The following is a 20413-nucleotide window of genomic DNA, read 5'->3' as shown; positions in this document are numbered from 1 at the left end:
ACATTCTGTAAACATGATATGAAAATGCTGTACCTGGGCGGTCCTTTTTAAACTAAACATTATTTGCAAAACAGAGGGTATTATTTGTTTTTAAAGCTTTTGTAAATAAAGGCTTCAAAAATGTTTTCCTATATGTTTGTGACTGATGACTTTGGTTTTGGAGCTCTTTAGAAGTGTTGAATACTTGAGCCATTTTCTTTGGTTAACAGGACTTCACTAGCAATAGGTGGTTTGTGTGTGTGTGTGTGTTATTTTTTTCAAAAGATTGGTTTAGTTTTTATTAGTGTTCAAAGTTCCAGTAAGGTCAGCTGATCCATAAATCAATTCTCCAGCCTAGAGCCTGGGCCATAAAGCAAGGCATTCTGAACCCTTTGTATCAGCTGTATTTCTTTTCCTTGCCCTTTGTTAAGTACCTGACTGAAAGAAATTAAAAGTCTCTGGGTGTAGAAGCTCACATCTGTAATCCTGCTGTTGTGAGTGTCCTGAGTCATTAACCACTGTCTTGGTGTGTTCAGCTGCACTCCCTTGCAAAAGGATTTTTCCGTGCTGGTCTTTTTATCTGATTACATCCCATTTAGGCAGGATGGAGAAGGCCAAAATAGCCTCACTTGAGTATCCAGACACTATACTATTGCACAGCTTTTCCTTAATTGTACACGTCCTGGGAGAGGCTAGAGGTTATAGACCTGGAAGATTAGGGGAATTGAGTATATGCAGATAATGAGAAGCCCTCCTTCCTGTTTGATAAAGACTTACTTTTTTTTTCTTGTTTGTTAATGTATTACAAAGAACTTTTAGTAACAAAAATTTATATCCCTGTTCATAAATAAACAAGACTTCGTTACATTATTTGAATTGACGAAATTATAATCTTGGTTAAAAAAAGCCATTAGAGCTACTGCTAAAAATGAAAAAATAAGTTACATATACATAGCCAAGTACACATATGTGTACATGTACGCATATACATGTACACACATAATATATGCATATGTATACTTATATGTAATACATAGAGATATAGAATTTTTTCTCTTTTCCTCTCTATTTTCCTTCTGTTCTCTATTTAGTCCCCAAATTTTCTTTTTTCCCTTTTTTTTTTAAATTAGGTATTTATTTCATTTACATTTCCAATGCTATTCCAAAAGTCCCCCACCCACTCCTGCTTCTTGGTCCTGGCGTTCCCCTGTACTGAGGCATATAAAGTTTGCAAGACCAATGGGCCTCTCTTTCCACTGATGGCTGACTAGGCCATCTTCTGATACATATGCAGCTAGAGACACAAACTCCAGGGGGGTACTGGGTAGTTCATATTGTTCCACCTATAGGGTTGCAGATCCCTTTAGCTCCTTGGGTATTTTCTCTAGCTCCTCCATTGAGGGCCCTGTGATCCATCCAATAGCTGACTGTGAGCATCCACTTCTGTGTTTGCTAGGCCCCAGCATAGTCTTATAAGAGACAGCTATATCTGGGTCCTTTCAGCACAATCTTGCTAGTGTATGCAATGGTGTCAGCGTTTGGAGGCTGATTATGGGATGGATCCCCGGATATGGCAGTCTCTAGATGGCCCATAAAAAACATAAATTAAGAATTTTTTGGACTTCTTTGAACAAATGGTTTGTCCTTGGAACCCTGGGAAGAGGACTAAATAATTTTATATCCCCAGGAACACCTAACATTGGGGAGCTCCAAGGAGGATCATGAGTTTGATAAGAGTAGAAAACCCTGGCTTCAATCCCCTTTAACCTCCAGAAAGGATAGAAGGGAATCCTTCTGTCCTTTGCTTTTGTAAGACAAACTAAGTATACTTAGCACAACCTTACTAGGACTTATTTCGAAAATCTAAGATGAAGCAGTGTTCTATGGTTTCTTTTTGATCTTCCTCTCAGAAACTGGAACTGCTTGTTCCGCATCTGTTGCTGAGTTTCCTGATTTGTATCAATTTGTCTCTCTTCTCTAGAAGTAACTTTTGCTCAGGACCGTTAAAACCTTACTAAATCTCAGCTTTGAAGGCATTTGACCCAGTCATCTGGAATCACCAGTCTTTACAGAAGAAAGGTTGAACTGGTCTATAAGGCAATCTGCTATACTTTTGTGTCTTGCAAACTGAGAATTTAAAAACCGTTTTTTAAATGGTTAGACTGTGTGCAGAACATGTCCTGACATGTAAATTATATGAAATTCCAATTTCAGTATCCATAAGTGAAGGGTTATTTTTTAAATTTATTTAAGTATATGGAAATGAATGTATTGACTGAATGTATGCATGTGCACCAGGTACATGCCTGGTACTTGGTAAGATCCGCAGAGGGCTTTGGGTCCTCTGAGATTACTTGAGGTTGTGAGCTACTGTGCGTATGCTGGGAATAAAACCTAACTCTTCTGGGAAAGCAGCCAGTGCTCTTAATCACTGAGCCATCTCTCTAGTCCATAAATGAGAGGTTTGTTGTAATTGTGCCCCATTAATCATCCATGGATTGTTCATGGCTATTTTATTTGACAGTAGGAAAGTTAGGTTGCTGATGCAGAAGCTGCTTCTGATGTGCATGATCACACTCTGCTAGTAATAATTAGCATTTGGGGTGCCACATGTATTGAAACTATACCACTGTGTTTTTTTTCTAGTACCTGCCCATTATATCAAAATAGGATACATGCAATTTACATATGCTTTCAGGTGCTTGAGAGAATGACTATGGGTGTGTGTGTGGGGGGGGGGGTATGTATAATCCTGATAGGCTCTGAAGGCATCATCACTGTTATCCTGATATTTGTTTGGTTTTTACTTTACATATGTGTGTGTGTGTGTGTGTGCACCATGTGTGTGCTTGATGCCTTTGGAAGCCTGAACAGAATGTATCTGATCCGCTAGGCCTGGAGTTAGAGTCGTGGGGCATCATGTGGGTGTTGGTAATCAGACCCAGGTCCTCCAGAAGAGCAGCCAGTGCTCTTAACTGCTCACCTTCTTTAATGTTCAAGCCGTTTCTGGGTCAACTCCAGCCCTTGTGAGTGCTTTGAGTAAGAGGGCTTTATTTAGCAAATGCTTCCTGTGGTGATCTTGTTCAAGCAGGGTACTCCAGAAACTCTCTGAAAGTCTTCCTAATTAATTTACACATAGCCAGAACTCAGGGGAAGTGCTATCTTCCTACTGGATTATCCAGTGTACACATTTATTATTCTATGATACTAATTTGACAAATACAGTGTGTTGACATTTCCAGAATAAACTCTTGACAGTGTTCCCCACTTAGGAGAAAGCAACTGAAGAATTAGAAACTTGTGGGTTATCCTATCACATCATAATTTCTTGAAAATTAAAAATGAAAACAACCTGCAATCAAAGTACCTTTCCCAGTGGCCAGATCATTGGCCAAAAGAACTCATTCCCCATGTCCTGCTTGAATGTTTCAAGTAAAGTGTCCAGAGAAGCACCAGACCTCTGGGGAATTGTTGCTTGAAGACTGAAGAAGACATTGGAAGCAACATCAAATGATTTGGGATGCATTTCTTTTGCATTTAATGAGCCAGATGTTACAGGAACTATGGGCCCTAATTTTTAAGAAATCGATATTGAGTTTGAACTGAAAGAATTTTTTAAAAAATTAACTGAAAGATGCTCATAACCCATTGTCGGTATAAGAAAGTACAATCTCCTGGGTGTACTACAATCTATGATAAAGGTAAACAGAAATGTTGTAATTGGCCAGACTTATAAAACTTGTGAAATATTAGGAGTTTATAACATGCAAGTGTTCATTCACCAATGGGTACTTCACAGACAAGTATGCTGTGCAGGAACTTCATGTCAACAATTCACTGTACTGACTCTCATGAGCTTACCCACGGATTCTATGAAGTTTTGAGCCAAGCAGAACATTCTGTTTCCATGTTTGTCTGGGGCCCGCTCTTGCTATGTAGTCCTGACTGACCTTGAACACCTTATTTAGACAAGAGCTTAACCTTGTAGTTATCCTTCCTCTTCCAAGTTAGAGACAAGCGAAAATTCTAATTCAACTTTTACCGCATTGAATTTAATACTAACTTTTTGTACTAGCTGGTTTTATATGTCAGCTTGACACAGGCTGGGGTTATTGCAGAGAAAGGAGCTTCAGTTGGGGAAATGCCTCCATGAGATCCAGCTGTGGGGTATTTTCTCAATTAGTGATCAAGGGGGGAAGGCCCCTTGTGGGTGGGACCATCTCTGGGCTGGCAGTCTTGGGTTCTATAAGAGAGCAGGCTATGCAAGCCAGGGGAAGCAAGCCAGTAAAGAACATCCCTCCATGGCCTCTGCATCAGCTCCTGCTTCCTGACCTGCCTGAGTTCCAGTCCTGACTTCCTTGGTGATGAACAGTATGGAAGTGTAAGCTGAATAAACCCTTTCCTCCCCAATTTGCTTCTTGGTCATGATGTTTGTGCAGGAATAGAAACCCTAAGACACTTTTATTCTTTTCTTTCTATCCTTTTTTGAAGACAGGGTCTCAAAAAAAAAAAAAAGTCAGGCTGTGGTGGCTCATGCCTTTAATCCCAACGCATGGGAGACAGAGGCAGGTGTATCTCTGAGTTAGATGCTAGCCTGGTCTACAGAGTGAAATCCAGAAGAGCCAAGGCTACACAGAGAAAATCTGTCTCAAGGAAAAACAACAACAACCCAAAAGCCCAAAGTTTGAATATGTAATTATGACTGTCCTCAAACTCACTATGTACTCAGAGATCCCCCTCCCTCCTATCTTCTGAGTTCAGGGATGAAAGATATGTATGACCACTCTGGGATTTTTGTTGTAATTTTTAAATGTAGGGTTAAGAGCAATTTTTCTGAATGAGAACTATCCTCAGTCAACTACTGGGGCAGCGACTTTGGCTATCAGCTTTTATTATAAGTTTGGCAGAGTTCCTTAACAAGTTTGCCTTAAAATTACAAAGCAAAACAATACCTTTACTGTGTTAGTTTTCAGCAAAGACTAACCTTTAAATCAGAAGCCTTCCAAGTTGTTCCGTACTCTAGGTGCTATTAAAGTTTAAATGAGGGCTGGCAGAAATGATTCAGTGAGTAAAACTATTAGGCATGTGGGTCTGATAACTCAAGTTTAACCCCTGGAGTCCATGTAAAGAGCTGGATCCAATGCGTGCATTTGCAATCCCAGCAAGAAGAGCTCAAGGATAGCCTTGGAGTGAGTATGGAGCAGCAGCAGCAGCAGAAACAAGAGACCCTGCTTCAAGATGAAAGGTAAGAACAGCCCTTTAAAGGGACCCTCTTACCTTCACAGATGGCATAGCGATTGCACGTGCACACCACATGCACACACATATGCATGTGCCTAAAAAAACTAAGAGATATTAAAGGTCTGAGAGATGGTTCAGTGGTTAAGAGCACTGGCTGTTCTTGAATAGGACCCAGGTTCTACTCCCAACCCCCACACAGTGGTTCCCAAACGTGTGTAACTGTCCCAGGACATCTGATAACTTCTGATCTCCACGGGGACCAGGGACATGTGGGCAAACAGACATACACATAGCTAAAACCTTCATACAATAAAAATAATTTTTAAAAAATCCAGGTGGTGGTGGTGGCAAATGCAAATGGACCTCTGTGAATTCAAACCCTGTCTTGAAAACCTAGATAGATAGATAGATAGATAGATAGATAGATAGATAGATAGATAGAATTAAGTCATACAAATTAAATGTATATTCTTTGTAAATTCTCATTGGAAATGTTTTTCTTCAGTTCTTCACTTTCTTTGTTTATTTTGATGCAAAGTGCAATGAAAATTGTATTTCAAAATCCATTTAATTTCAATGGAATTTTTATAGTTCTTATTTTTTTTTTTTTTAGAGCTGTTATTAAATTTGTTCTTTGACTGGGACCGGAGAGAGATGGCTCACTGGTTGAGAGCACTTGTTGCTCTTACAAAAGACCTGGGTTTATTTCTGAGCATCTACATAGTGGTTTATCATCATCTGCAACTCCAGTTCCAGGGGGCTGAGCAGAAGCTCCTGCTTCTAATGTCTGAAGACAGCAAGCACACACAGGAAAAAACACTTCAAATGTAAAATAAATGTTTCTAAAATGTCCTTTGGCAATTTAATAACTTACTGCCTTCTGATTATTCTCACCTCCTGCCCTTTGTCCTCTCTTGTTCACATTCTGCTCCTTCCTCCCAGGCAGTCTTTTTTGCTCATTTATGTTGTTTTGTTTTGTGGCCAGTGTAATCAGGGCTGTTTGTGTGACCATGGGTCGGGAACTATCCGTGAACCTGATAGGATGCCCAGTGAGTAAAGCCAAAGTCATTGACGGCCCATCTTGCTAGAATCCATCAGTTGTAGTAGTTCTGTAGGGAGCCGCTTCCTGGTCTATGATTAGCTATGGACACACCCAGTCTTGGGTAAGTCCAAGGTGCCCTCTTCCCTTCACAGAGGTCACACATGGTGTTCACAAGCATGTGCACGCACATACACACATGAGCACACACACACCCCTAAAATTTAAAAGATATTAAAGGTTCTTTATAGCTGCTGTGGAGTCATGATGGAATGGCTGTATCATGTCCAAAAGCTACAGTATTTCGCAGTCCTTTGCCCTGTATTCCAGCTTACGTTCTTCCCAACTCCTTTTCTGTGATATTCACTGAGTTTTGGAAGTGATCTACATGTCTGTCTTCGGTATGGCTGAGCACTTAACCGTTAAAGAGCTTCTTCTTAGTCTATTGTAAAAATGATAAAAAATGAGGTGGCGTGTTTTAAAAAAAGAAACCAAAGAAAGACGAATGGGATCTCGCAAATGACTTTTAAAAATGATTAATATGGCATAAGTAAAATCATGCTTGAAGCAGACATGTTCGGTAGTAATTTATGTATCTGTGGGAAGGAAAAAAAATCCAAAATAAGTAAAATCTCATTCTAGATTAATATTTTGAATGAATTTTGATGATAGGGAACACAAGCCCTGGTTGGCCGAACTGCAGTCACTCTCAAATTCTATTATGTTCTGAATATGTTAAAATGTTCAGTAGCATAAAGGCAAATAAGTTGTCCTACAGTAAGCTGCTGTCTTACACCACCATCACAGGCATACCTACATATAAAACCAGTAAACACTCCTGTGCTCCTGCCTGAGCCTTAGTTGACTCTACAGCCACTGGGGGCTCATCCCTGTCTTCTCCACTTGCCTAAGGGTGTTCACTTCAAGCCTTTTAACCTGCATAGAGTTATATTTGCCCCTCTACAGCTGTGTAGACCAGGCTGGCCTCAAACTCTCAGAGATCCATTGCCTCTGCTGCCCAACTGCTGGGATTAAAGGCATGTGCTGCCACTGTCTCGTTTGCAAAGGTTTTATTAAGCTAGTTAAGATTCTTTAAGATTGTGCTTTAAGGAGCCATAAATAGTGGTAGAAAATATAGGAAAAAAACAACAACAAAAAAACATTTAATCCAAACTTGTGAAAGCATCACTTTAAAAACTGAAAAAAGCCAACGGAAACTGCAGCTTTCCAGGGTTGAGGTCGTTCCTTTGATTTAGTCTTTAATTGGAGCATTTTTGTCCTCCTCAATTTAAATCAGTGCCTTTATATGTCAAATAAATTACTAAGTATTAATGAACTTCTGTTGTATGAGAGACTCTTCCTGGGATGACAGCCACACACATCTACTCATCCCAGTAAGGGAACCTAGCACGACCAAAATAATGACTTTATCCAAGTCCAACTTGTTGAATAATGAGTATTTATTGGTGTTACTAATGGGAGTATGGAGCAATAACTGAGAAGTGGGTGCATTGATAAAAAGAAAAAATAAAGCAGAAAACCCAAACATAACAATAACAAAACAAAACAAATAAACAAACTCATCCCTACAAGAGTAAAGACTCAGGAAGCTCTGTATGACTGGCAGGTAGCTCAACCAATCAGTCTACCTTCCTGCCCCACCTCTGCAGTGGTTTACTGTGGAGGGAATCCTCAAGAATCTTGCAAATGTTGGCTTAGAGATTGAGCTGTTACCATGTGGGCTCTGTGATGGTCAAGCATTCTCTACTCACATCTCAGATTCCAGGGGGACAGATACCTAGATAATCTCAGAATCTCCTGCTATGCTGCGTTGTGCCTGAGAGGTGCTTCTCAACGGTGTCTCCATCGACAGGAGTGCCTCCATTGACAGGAGTGCCTCTGAAACACACGTGTTCATCATGTCAGTGATGACCACTTTACAAACCAGGACTCTACTACAAGATAACGCAACCACCCCTGGGAGGAAAGGGTTCATGGTTTGAACTACTTAAGAAGTCTGAGTTTCCACAAAGGGAACTTATGTACAGACACAGTGTGTGTGTGTGTGTGTGTGTGTGTGTGTGTGTGTGTGTGTGTGTGTGTGTGTGTGTGTGCAGTTGTGTGTGTGTGTGTGTGTGTAAGAGCACTGTTTAGTTTTGTCACTTTGTACAAAGTATTGGCCCATCGGAATACAATCTGGGTGGGGAGAAGGAAAGGCTCCCCTGAGAAAACTGCCATTCCTTACAGTGTAAGTCGCCTTATTGATTTGTGTATATGCTTCTGTGCAAAAACAAACCAGAACAAAAACAACAACAACAAAAAACCAAAAAACCAAAACCAAAACAAAAAAACCTCGCTGAGGTGTCAAAATAGCTAATTTCATCTGTAAATATTTACACAGAATACAAATACAGACTACAGATTCAGCCAACTAACTTTGCCCATATTTAAGAATGGGAAAAATGACTTTTGTAATATAATGGCACAACATCCTTTCCATATTTTCTTAAAACATAAATTGCATATTAGGCTACTTTCTATGAACTTGGTTAGAAAACTCTCTGCATCTGATTTCCTTGGTGGAGGTAGTTTGCTGTTAAACAGTTGACATACTTTTCAATAGACATCTAAATGTACATTTTACAGTCTATTTCCAGTTGTCCTCGGAACTGCTTAATGACTAACAGGTGATGCTTCATCTTCCAGTTGCCTCCAGGGAGACATGCTAGGACTAGACGTTGGCATGAATTCTGCCAATAGTAGCTCCAGTAGACTATTATCAAAAGCCTCTCTTGAATGGTATTGACAGTGCCAAGGCAATTTCATCTAGGTAGCTAATGAAGACAAACAGATTCTTCATTAGAGAATATCAGAAAGAAAAACAAGAATGCTGGCAGGCAGCATCATTGTGTTCAGATGCAAGCGCTACCATTGAACAAGCCAGTTCTCTTCTACGATATGGCAGTAGATGTAATGTAAATAAATGAAACCTTTGTTCAGTATTTTTAAATGAAGGATTTCTAAATCCGGTTGCCTATATGGAAAGAGTTCTTAAAACGAGGAAAATGGAAATGACCATTTTAAACATAAGTTAGGACATTTGGCATGCGTGTGTGTCTGCACAAATTTTACTGAAGCCATCACATCGTTTGAAGGGAAATAGTTAAGATGCTGTACAGAATGCAGACATATTTATTCGATGATGCTTGTCCACTCAGGCAAGGTGGCAGTGTACTTCTGATGAGATATGCAGTCATCCCAATCATTCATTCCACGAGTTAGAACAAAATGACCAACAAACTTCAAAGGTTAAATAACTGGATGGAAACGGAAGTAACCATTACAACATACTGAAAAAAATTTATTTCTTAATCTTTTTTTCCATTTTGACTCTAAGGTGTATGGACTTAGGTATTTAAAATAAGTAAATAAACGACCTAAAGAGAGCAGAAATAACAGCATCCTACCAGGGTAAAACGTAAATCCTCCCCCAGCCCCACCAGCTACCACTTTGATAAAAGGACATGCCTCATAGACTCCTGTCCTGGAAAACGGATAAGGGAGCACTGTGCTATCAGAAAATCTGCTGCATAGATCTTCAAATACACCACATGCTGCTGCCCAAAAGACTTCTAGCAGGAGCTATGAGCTCCAGTCTGGCACTTCCGGTAATGACAAATGACCAAAACATGCTTAAAGACAAAGGGGAGAGCATCCTTCATCCTCTGAGTCTTCTGAAGTAGATTGTCAGATCAAACGCTCAAGCTTGAGATACGAGGAAGCACCATTGTCCTCATCCACAGAACCGCACCCACCTGGATCCCACAATGACCTGTGCTGATGTCTGCTCTCCCTAAACACTCTCAAAAGTTCGTGGCCAGCATGGTCTACAGAGTGAGTTCAGGGACAGCCAGAACTACCCAGAGAAACCCTGTTTCGAAAAAAACAAACAAAACTCAAAAACGCTTTTAGCAAGGATGAGTGATTGCAAGGATCTTTCATTATTCTATTCTCTCCAGGTCTTTCCGTTTGTAGTGAATTCTTGCTTACATCAATTATTTAGCCATTTTTTTTTTAAAAAGCTAATCTACTTGAAATTCTCAAAATTAGTACCAAAGGGACCAACGGCACAGCTTACCATTCTAATGATTAATTTATAAAACTTACTTCCCAGATTTTTTTTAAAAATGAGATTTTTTTCCTTTTTGTAAATAGTGCATACAAGGCACAAGAACTTCTGTGAGTATACTTACTGAGGCCAAACATTTTGGCATCAACAAACACATTATCGTAGTTTACCCTAAACTACATTTCTAAACAGCACGCTGTTTAGTTCACGGTAAACTAAACTTCCTCATTTTTAAATGATTTGCATAATTTAATCTGGATAGGCATTTGAGGAAAAATATCTATTGACAATTATAGTTTTGATGAAAAGACAGAGATGATACACAGGTGCATATGGAGGAATAATCCATTGATTTATCAGAAATGCTTAGAAACTCAGTCTTTTCACAATAACACTGAGCAAGTAGTTTAAAAAAAAAAAAAACAGATTTGATAACATCCAAACCAGCAAAAGAGTGTTGCCAGGCAATCTTCAAGAGAATTAGCATGTGTTCCTTCTGATTTCAAATGAGAAGACATGAAAGTACATTTCTGATGTAAGTTCTTTGTCAAAACACCATGGTAAGTCTGACAAAAGTTTTTATCCAATTGCTTTGAACAGTGAACTTGAGCTTCAGTATCTGTATTTGAATCTTCCAATGGGAGACAAAGTCTAGAACGGGAATTCAAACCTTGCACAAGGGGATAAATGACCAGCTGTAGGCTACATGGCCTCCGTAATGAGTTCATAGTCAATGCAGCTCTCTCATCGGAAGCTAATTTCACATCAGAAAAAAAAAAAAAATCAAGGATGATTTCTTACCTGCTCTCAAATACAGCTTTGCATAATAACATGACTTGAAATTTATTAAATCTTAAGATTAACCTAAAATTTCTAAAACAGAATATCAAATGAATAATGGGATTATGAGATAAGTTGTAAAACCCAATTATTCGAATGAACATTGGCCCATAAACTTATTCTCGGGTTTTGGCAGAAAATGGTTCCCTTTTAATGACTTTTAAAGGTTAATAGTAATTTGTATTAGTTACAGAAGTTTATATATTGGAATAAACAGTGTTCTGTTTTAAGCATCAGTTTGGTGATTACTTGAAACTCTTCATGCTGCTGTGTTTGATCCCCATCACTGAAGACAAAATTTGCATATCTAGTCAAAGGGATATAGGGACAATTGGCAAATGGTGCCTTCCAATTGGAAGCTTGTTCCATTCCTCCACAGCACTGGTACCTTAAAAGCAAACAAAAATCAACGAGACTATGTTAAACACAAAAACAAGCAATGTATTCACTATTTGTTGCATTATCACATACCCCGTGTTCCAAACTGACTCCCATGATGCAAGGCGTGGCAGTTGTCTTCTTGAATACAGACCTCCAAATCCAATGTACACACATAACAGATGCTTTTACTAAATGCACTGTCAATGCAGACTTGGTAGGCCTATGGCAATGAAAGTTTCTGTATGACTGTCTAGTTCCAGGAGATAAGTTGTTTGTTCATCTCTCTGAGGCCAGTTGGAGACTAGGAATGTCTTAAGAGTTGAGGGGAATTTAAGGAAACTTATACGCATGATATCACAGTACTTTTACATGTTTTGTTCCACGACAAGGAGGGTTGGGTATATAATGTTTTTAGCATCACAGTACACTTCAGGAAAAATATAACTATTTGTAAATTATGCTGAAATGAGAAAAGGCCACAGATTAGGCTTGGGACTTTGGTATGGTATGGTATGGTATGGTATGGTATGGTATGGTATAGTATGGTATGGTATGATATGGTATGATATGGTATGATATGGTATGGCATGGCACGGTATGGTACTGAACACAATGGTATGGTGCTTATTTAGAATGTATAAGGCCCTGGCAATCCATCCTCAGCATCTCTCCCAAGACTGAAGAACACTGACTAATGCAGTCCAAAAAGACAAGAACAGGAGATACCATTTGACAATCTGTATTAGGTCCATCAACATTGGACACAGTTTCATAATTTTTTATATTTTATTTTATGTGCACTGGTGCTTTGCCTGCATGCATGTCTGTACGAGTATGAGGTTGTCAGATATCCTGAAATTGGAGTTACAATCAGTTGTGAGCTGCCATATGGGTACTGGGATTTGGACCCAGGTTCCCTGAAAGGGCAGCCAGTGTTCTAAACCACTGAGCTATCTCTCTAGCCCCCACTAGACACAGATCCACAAATGCATGTATTGCATGAATTGAAAATGTGAGACATGATGCAAGAAAAATTATTTTCTTAAAGTGTGGTATCACTAGGCATGGTACTGAATGCCTTTAATTCCACCACAGGTAAGGTAGTGGCAGGTAAAGGCAGGCAGATCTCTAGAAGCCTGAGACTATACTGGTCTACACAATGGTTCTGAGACTAACAAATGAGACCTGGCTCAAGACAAACAAGCAGTCCCTTGTCAGGAGCCATCTAAGAAAGGCTAAAGGCATTCAAGTAAGTTTCCTGGAGATGGCACATCACGTTGCATGGCTGTGATGGGTAAGCTCTGAATTGCAGGGCCTTCAGAGATTTCATCCCAGGATTGCCTCTTGTTGTTAATATACCTTTCCTGTCACTATTACATAGACTAGTGATTCCTGGGGATGAGCCCACCCTATTGGGCAGATATTCTGCAGATCAACAAAGATATGATATGTAGTAATTCTGTATAGACGCATTGATGAGTTCACAATTCCTGATAATGATTTTATAGAATTCCTAAATTATACAAGTAATTTCCAGCCCTCTGAAAAGCTGCAAATAGGGCTCTATAAACCTTCATGGGTCACGGGCGAATGTGCTGGGTTAAGAAAGCAGGCTTAGAGCACATGTATGAGCAGGGAAAACATCCCTTTTAGCTTAGTTGTGAGGCTACTATCTGGTAACTAAAGGTCTGCTTTGGGAAGGGACAATTTATTGTATGTGCAAAGACAAAAAATAAACTATTGTTTACCTATAGAAAACTTCAAAATTAGTGGGACACAAAGCAGATGATTTTGTTTCTTGGTAAAATCATGCTAACTTATGACATCAGAATTATTGTTTTAAGCTTTTAATAAACTTATGGAGCTAGTAACAGATAATGTTTAGTCAGGTACTAGTCTTAATGGAAACACATGTAAAGATTTCTGCTGTGACTCCTTCTCAATTTATGACTTGAATTGGTGTCTTAAAACTTGCTATGAACTTATGGAATATGAAGATGCTTGGAAGACCATGTAATCAATTCTCTTGAGCAAGTATAAGAACTAAGAATGACAGTAAGGAAAGGGCTTTTTCTTACTCTCAGCAATAAAAAGGTAGAAGTTTCTTCTTTGAGTAATAAAGGTTGGGGCTTCTTTTTCATCTAGAATGAATGAACCCTCCTGGAGTTGATGAGACAGATGGTCGGGACCCAACCAGTGTGTGTGTGTGTGTGTGTGTGTGTGTGTGTGTGTGTGTACATGTTTGTGTGTGTATGTGTTTGTGTCTGTGCGAGTTGAATGTGCAAAAGATTTTCATTCTGCTTGCATGGCTTTCTTTTCCTTTTACTCTGGCTCACAAAGAGTTAATGAAACTCTGAGCACCCCACTGCTGTGGAAGAGCTTCTGAGTTGAAGGAGAGCCTGAATAAGCTAATTCCTCTTCTTTATTCCCTGCTCCTGAGCAGCAGAAGTTAGTTAACAGAAGCCAATGGCTTTTGAATTTAGAATAGCAAAAAGTTCTAGACAGAAGAATTGCCAAAGGTAACCTTTGGCCTTGCTCTTGACTCCATACCCCATTGCTTGGCTGCCTTCCTCAAAGAACTGGTGCCAGGGGCTGAAATTTAATTTAAAAACTTTTCTGGCAATGGTTGTTACTTAAATGAGAAACACGTAAAAAAATTACTTGGTGGTTTTTTGTTTGTTTGTTTTGTTTTTGTTCTTGTTTTTTAAAGGTGTGTGCAGTTGATTTTGCTGTGATTTGGCTACAAATACCAACTTTATATGTTCAAAGGTAATAAAATCAAGCTTCTGTGGGTTTTTAATTTTAATTGCTCAGTTACGTCTCTATCAAATATTGAGATCCTACAGATGCTATCTCTGTGAAATGTGTTTGGCTTAGTCATTAACAAACACAACACTGGTCGGTGTCAGAATATTAGAATACAAAGGGGACTTAGAAACAGCGTTGCCATTTAAACAAGTGCACTATTAATATAGAGAAAATTCTGTACTAAAAATGGTTTGAAATACTGAAAACAAATCTGGAGGACCCTATGTCTTACACAACTATGTTCTCTAAATTATTATTTTATTTTAGATTATTTATTTTATGTATCTGAGTACAATGTAGCTGTGTATTCTGACACACCAGAAGAGGGCTACAGATGCCATTATAGATGGTTATGAGCTAGCACATGCTTGCTGGAAATTGAACTTAGGACCTCTGGAAGAGCAGTCAGTGCTCTTCATCACTGAGCCATCTCTCCAGACCATAAATATATATATATATATTATACTACTAATATATTATATATATTAACTAGTACTTCATATTTTTGCACTCACAGGTCCACTCTTAGGATCTTTTCTTGAAATTAAGTAATACCTACTTGGAATTTAGTATGATTCAGAATATTCCATTTTCACCTTCCTAACTATAGCTATAATTAGTGTGATCTATTGTATTATCATATATTCAGAGTGATCATGACTTCCAAAAGCCAAAACCCTATTCAACTAGCAGCTTATAATTTAATTTGTACTCACCGCCCCCCCCCCCCCAAGACAGAGTCTCATTATGCAGCTCTGAATGACATGGAGCTCACTACTTAGCACAGGCTGGCCTTGACTTCACAAAGCTCTACCTAGCTCTGCTCCTGAGATTTTGGGATTAAATGAACATGCCTCTACACCCTTCTGTATTTTACCCTTATTTACACTGTTATTCATCAAAAACAAGCAAAGAAAAAATTTAAAACATTCAATATTCATGTTGATACAAATTATTTTATTTTGGACAGCAATCCCATGTCTCTCTAAAAATAGATGATTTTAGAATGCAGTTTTTAAAATATAAAGTTGTATTTATAATGTTTAATGTGTAACTTAGCTATAATGTGCTTGTTCTCTGTTTACATGCTTTGAAGATAGGATCTTTCCATGTAGCCTTGGCTGGCCTAGAACTCCTTATACAGACTAGGTTGGCCATGACCTTGCAGCAATCTTTTTTTCTTTTCCTTACTGAGTGCCAGGATTGCAGGCATGCATACCATATATGGATACATTGTATCTATTCTAATGTTGCACATATAGGGAGAGAGCTGGCTTTTCTAGTAGATGCACAGGTGTTTATTTCAAAGGCACTCTTTATTATCCCTTTGTGCTAACTACAGGTTTATAAACAAGGTAGGATTTAAGGAAACTTATTGGAAAGCACAAGTTTACTTGTTACTATAATTTAAAGAAAATGAACAGGAACAACTATGAAAGAAGACCAATGATGAGTTCCGACAGTGAGTGACCCAAAATGGCGATGACGAAGCTTGTGCTGACAAGACTTAGTCATCTAGTACTTAGACCAAGTAAGAATCGGCTAATAGATGGTCGAGGATATGATGGCAATGCCCTCAATGAGAAGAAAAGTTAATTCTGGGATCCTGTAAAATGTAAGACAGTGCTTGTTTTAGGATCCATCCCTGTCATGTTTCCATCAACTTATTTTTATAGCTTGCCAAGTTAGCATAAATGCTGGCTAATACGGAAGCTAGGTCCATAATCCATGTCCAACATGACTCGTGGAATCCCATTGGTCATGTAAGATACCTTCCAAGCCAGTCAAAATAAATATTGCTCATGGAAACTATCAACTCTGTGAAACTAGGAAGCTGTTAGAAATAAAGTGTAACAATCAAATCAAAACATCTTACTTTACAAGAGTGGTTTCATTCTGATTGTAGAACTAAGTCTCATTCTCCATAGTTAGTGCAGGGTTGCTCATACCTTAAAAAACATAAATTAAGATTTTTTTTTGGACTTCTTTGAACAAATGGCAGGAAATTTCTATCTCTAAAGGCCCTCTATAATAATAACAAAAAGTTTTTTATAATGTATTCATTTTTGATTTATAGAAACACATTAGACATTCACACACTGCACAGTATTAGTTAAATCAATACTCTTTTCCTCTCTTTCTCTCTCTCTCTCTCTCTCTCTCTCTCTCTCTCTCTCACACACACACACACACACACACACAGACACACACACACACACACACACACAGACAAACACAGACACACACACACACACACACCCAGACCAGAGCAGGGGCAGTGAGGGAAGACAGAGCTAAGGAGGCAGGGGACCACAGGAAAGAAAGATGTGTGGGGAGCAGGCATTGCATCCACTTGATTTCCCAGCCTCTCCCCTCTCTTGCTGGATGAAAGCAGCGTTTTTTCTCCCTTCCTTCTCAAGTCCTTCCCACCTTCCTTACCTCACCCTTTAGCTTCTCGACTTAGCAGTCAAAAAACCGTAAAAATCAACCTAAACTGCCAAGTAATTAATAGCACATTAAAAAACAAGAAATCAGCAATATGTTAATGTGTACTGTAAGATGAAGTATAAATTCTTCCTGGAAGAAAGACTTGTGAGCCTCCCTGACAACTGCCCCTGCATCACTCTTTGGTTTCTATGGAAACTAGTGTTTAGAAGCCAAATAAGTATCATCAATTACTGTGTAGGTAATGCCTCATCCTTCCCACAGCCTGGAGAGTGAACTACTTTACTATGTCTGAAAGCGAGGGAGACCAAATCATGAGGAAAATGTATTTTGAAAACAACTCTAAGATTTGCTATGGAAACCTTACATTTTGGGATACTGTGGCTGATCAGATGTTAAACACTAACTAGAATTTTTACTCAGGACTATCTGTTTTGTTGAAACTATCACTATATACCAAAGAGATCACAAATAAATCACTCAGTGCTTTAAAGAATAATGAACCAGTGTGTGAATTTTGAAAATGAAGGGGAGTGAAGTAAAAACAAGTTAAGGTTTAAATTTGAGTGATTAAAATTGATCTGGAACTGTTCTAGGTAACAGGACCTTAATCACAGGTTTGTGGTTTTGTACTCAACACACCACACACACACACACACATACACACACCCCTGCATTATAACCACACTATTGTATTTAACCCCTGATAGCGCAAAGGTAAAAAACCAAAATCTAAATGTCATTAAAAGACCAATCTTGGTAATCATTTCTGAGTTCAAAACCTCGACTGCTTGTTCTTTGTTAATAGATTACAGTGACGGAAGTAATAAAAAAAATAAGTAAAATCACCAGAAAGGGGGTGGGGGATGGGGAGTGGGAGGTGAAGAAGTCGAAAGCAGCTGAAGTTAAGGTGATCACATAATCACTCTAGATCATCTAAAACTAGACAAAATTTAAGATCCTCTTCTGGGGACATTTTTCAAATTTCTGAATTGATTGCGTTCTTTCACTTTGAATACTTTGTATTGTGAATCACTTACCATTTTTAACATGCCACAGTAAAGATGAATTCTGTTTGACGGGAGTCTCGTTCACAATAAGATATGAAACTGTGTAACAGACTTTTTCCTCCGCCTTTACCTTTGAAAAACAGAGGCTACTAAAAGAAAAGCTAGTGCACCCTCACCGGCTTTGCCCTTCCCAGGGTTTGCGCTGCTCTCTGTCCAGGTCTGAGAATCCTTGAGGAGGTGGCTCTGGGACTCTCTCAGAGGCTTTGCAGGAAACTGGTGGTTTTCAGGACTGACAAAAAAATAATCAGGAGCCCAAGTCAACTCTTAATAGCACAGCTGAATGTTTCTCAAAAAAATGAAATGCAGACTTCTTGCAATGCAAGACGCTCTTGGGAAAGACCCATGATAACCAAGGACTACAAGAAAAATGCATAAAACTGGGCTCTCCACTAGAGAACCACTCTGTTTTGTCTCCTTGTATTCCAGGTTATGCTAACGTGACAGTCCCCAACTCCGAGAAATGTCGATTTTGAATACAGAAAATGTTCTGAGGGTCCAATAACACTATATTCTCTTTAGCATGCAAGATAATTTAGTTAGCATGCAATAGCATTTTTTTTTGATGACAGTTTATTAAGTTTTATTTATGCCAAGTGATACTAGCTTCTCACGATAATGGTTTTGAAATAAGATTGAGGGCCATGGATTTGGGCTCAGTGTGTATAGCATTTGTCTTACAAGCATGAGATCCAGAGTTCACATCTTAGACCTATGTAATTGCCGGGTGGGCGTGGCAGTCTGACTGAAATGGGATTCCTCGGAACACTTGAGAAACGGCTTCTCTGGAGCAAACAAGCTACCTAGGCTAGTCAAAACGAAGACCTATAGAGTCCATTGAGAGATCTTTGTCTTGATGAATAATGTGGCAAAAGATCAAAGCAGACTCCAAATGTCACCTACAGCCTCCATATGCATGCACATGCATACCGGCACGAATATGTGCACCTGTACCCATATATGCACCCACATACATATGGAAATGGATATACATATGCAAGCACACCACACAAACACATATAATAGCAAATAATCAACTTAAGAAAATATATATTGATTTTGTCAAGTGATATGTATATGGAGGAAATATGAGGATGACGGTGAGAAGAAAAGTCAAAGAAAAAATTAGATTTGTGTCTGGAGAGTGACCTTGTTCAGCTAGAACAAAGAACTACTGCCCTTTTGTAAGTGAAAGTTGAGCCATTATCTTGCAGGAGGTTTTTTAAACATCTGATATTATCTGTTTTCAGAAACCTAATATACAATTTGGGAAGTAAAAGAATCAGGAAAAAAAAAAGAATTTTCTTAAAAAAATTAGTTAGATCTGCTACACAATAATATATTTTATGACACAGAAAATAAACATAAAATACTACTTAACTTAGGGACATGTATTAGCACAGAAACTCTTTTAGAATACCCTCATAAAGTGTGGCAATGTTTTAAAAGAAAAGAACTGTCTTAAAATATGAAAAATTAAAGAAGAAACATTGAGATTATTTAGATATATGATATATGGGTACAAGCCTGTGTGGGCATACTTTTTAAAAATTTACTTCTTTTTAATCTATTTAATATATCAAATTATCAAATTTAAAAAATCAATAACCATGTTGAAGCAACAAGAAAGAAATGAAAGTATTTAGAAATTTTAGATATATGGCAGTTAACACAGTATAAAAGCTTAACTTTATAGCCTTAAAAATGAAATCATTATAATCACCTGAAGCATGTAAAATTGTATCAAAGAATGAGGGCTTCACACTCATGAAAATTTTATCATCAAAGAAGGAACAATAATACTGGACATAATAATAAATCAGTAACTTCCTGTGCTTCCCTTAAACAGTGATATTTTGTTGTCTAAATGTTACTGAACGTGGACTCTCAGGTACAGGGAGGGGTAACAGACACCTACAATTCTAGATCACAAGTTTAAAGACATCCTCAGTTACACAATAACAGGAGACTCCTGGCTGCCTCCCTACCTGCCCCCCATGATGGCCAGTTGCTCAGGAATAGAGGGGAGTTGGCAAGTACAAAGGCATAAAATGCAGAATTGGGAGAATTTAGAAACAGAACAAGGTCTTTGTGGCTCTGGGTTGGAAATTATGAGAAAATGAGAAGGAATGACATTACAGATGTTTCAAAGGCAGATCTGAAGCTGTCTAGTAGGTCAGGTGTCCTGGCTGGTTTTGTGTGTCAACTTGACACAAGCTGGAGTTATCACAGAGAAAGGAGCCTCCCTTGAAGAAATGCCTACATGAGATCCAGCTGTAAGGCATTTTCTCAATTAGTGATCAAGGGGAGAGGGCCCACTGTGGGCAGTGACATTCCTGGGCTGGTAGTCCCGGGTTCTATAAGAAATGGGAACAAAACACCCATGGAAGGAGTTACAGAGACAAAATTTGGAGCTGTGACGAAAGGATGGACCATCTAGTGATTGCCATATGCAGGGATCCATCCCATAATCAGCTTCCAAAC

At 38.7% G+C, this 20413-nt stretch overlaps 1 protein-coding gene across 1 annotated transcript in view; it reads right to left on the bottom strand.

Moving 5' to 3' along the window:
- Nucleotides 1-9547: 9547 nt before the first annotated feature.
- The window catches only part of Zdhhc2 (zinc finger DHHC-type containing 2), a 60866-nt gene continuing 50000 nt past the window's right edge, over nucleotides 9548-20413 (bottom strand). The window contains exons 11-13 of the mRNA XM_021170298.2: nucleotides 18049-18161; nucleotides 16294-16366; nucleotides 9548-11616 (exon numbers count right to left, since the gene is read on the bottom strand). Coding sequence (XP_021025957.1) covers nucleotides 16326-16366; nucleotides 18049-18161 — 154 coding nt within the window. The 3' untranslated portion in view covers nucleotides 9548-11616; nucleotides 16294-16325. The remainder of the gene's footprint in view (nucleotides 11617-16293; nucleotides 16367-18048; nucleotides 18162-20413) is intronic.

Source organism: Mus caroli, chromosome 8, assembly GCF_900094665.2.
Source record: "Mus caroli chromosome 8, CAROLI_EIJ_v1.1, whole genome shotgun sequence".
NCBI lineage: Eukaryota > Metazoa > Chordata > Mammalia > Rodentia > Muridae > Mus > Mus caroli.
The sequence above is the reverse complement of the archived record's forward strand: the minus strand, read 5'-3'. Positions and strand labels throughout refer to the sequence as shown.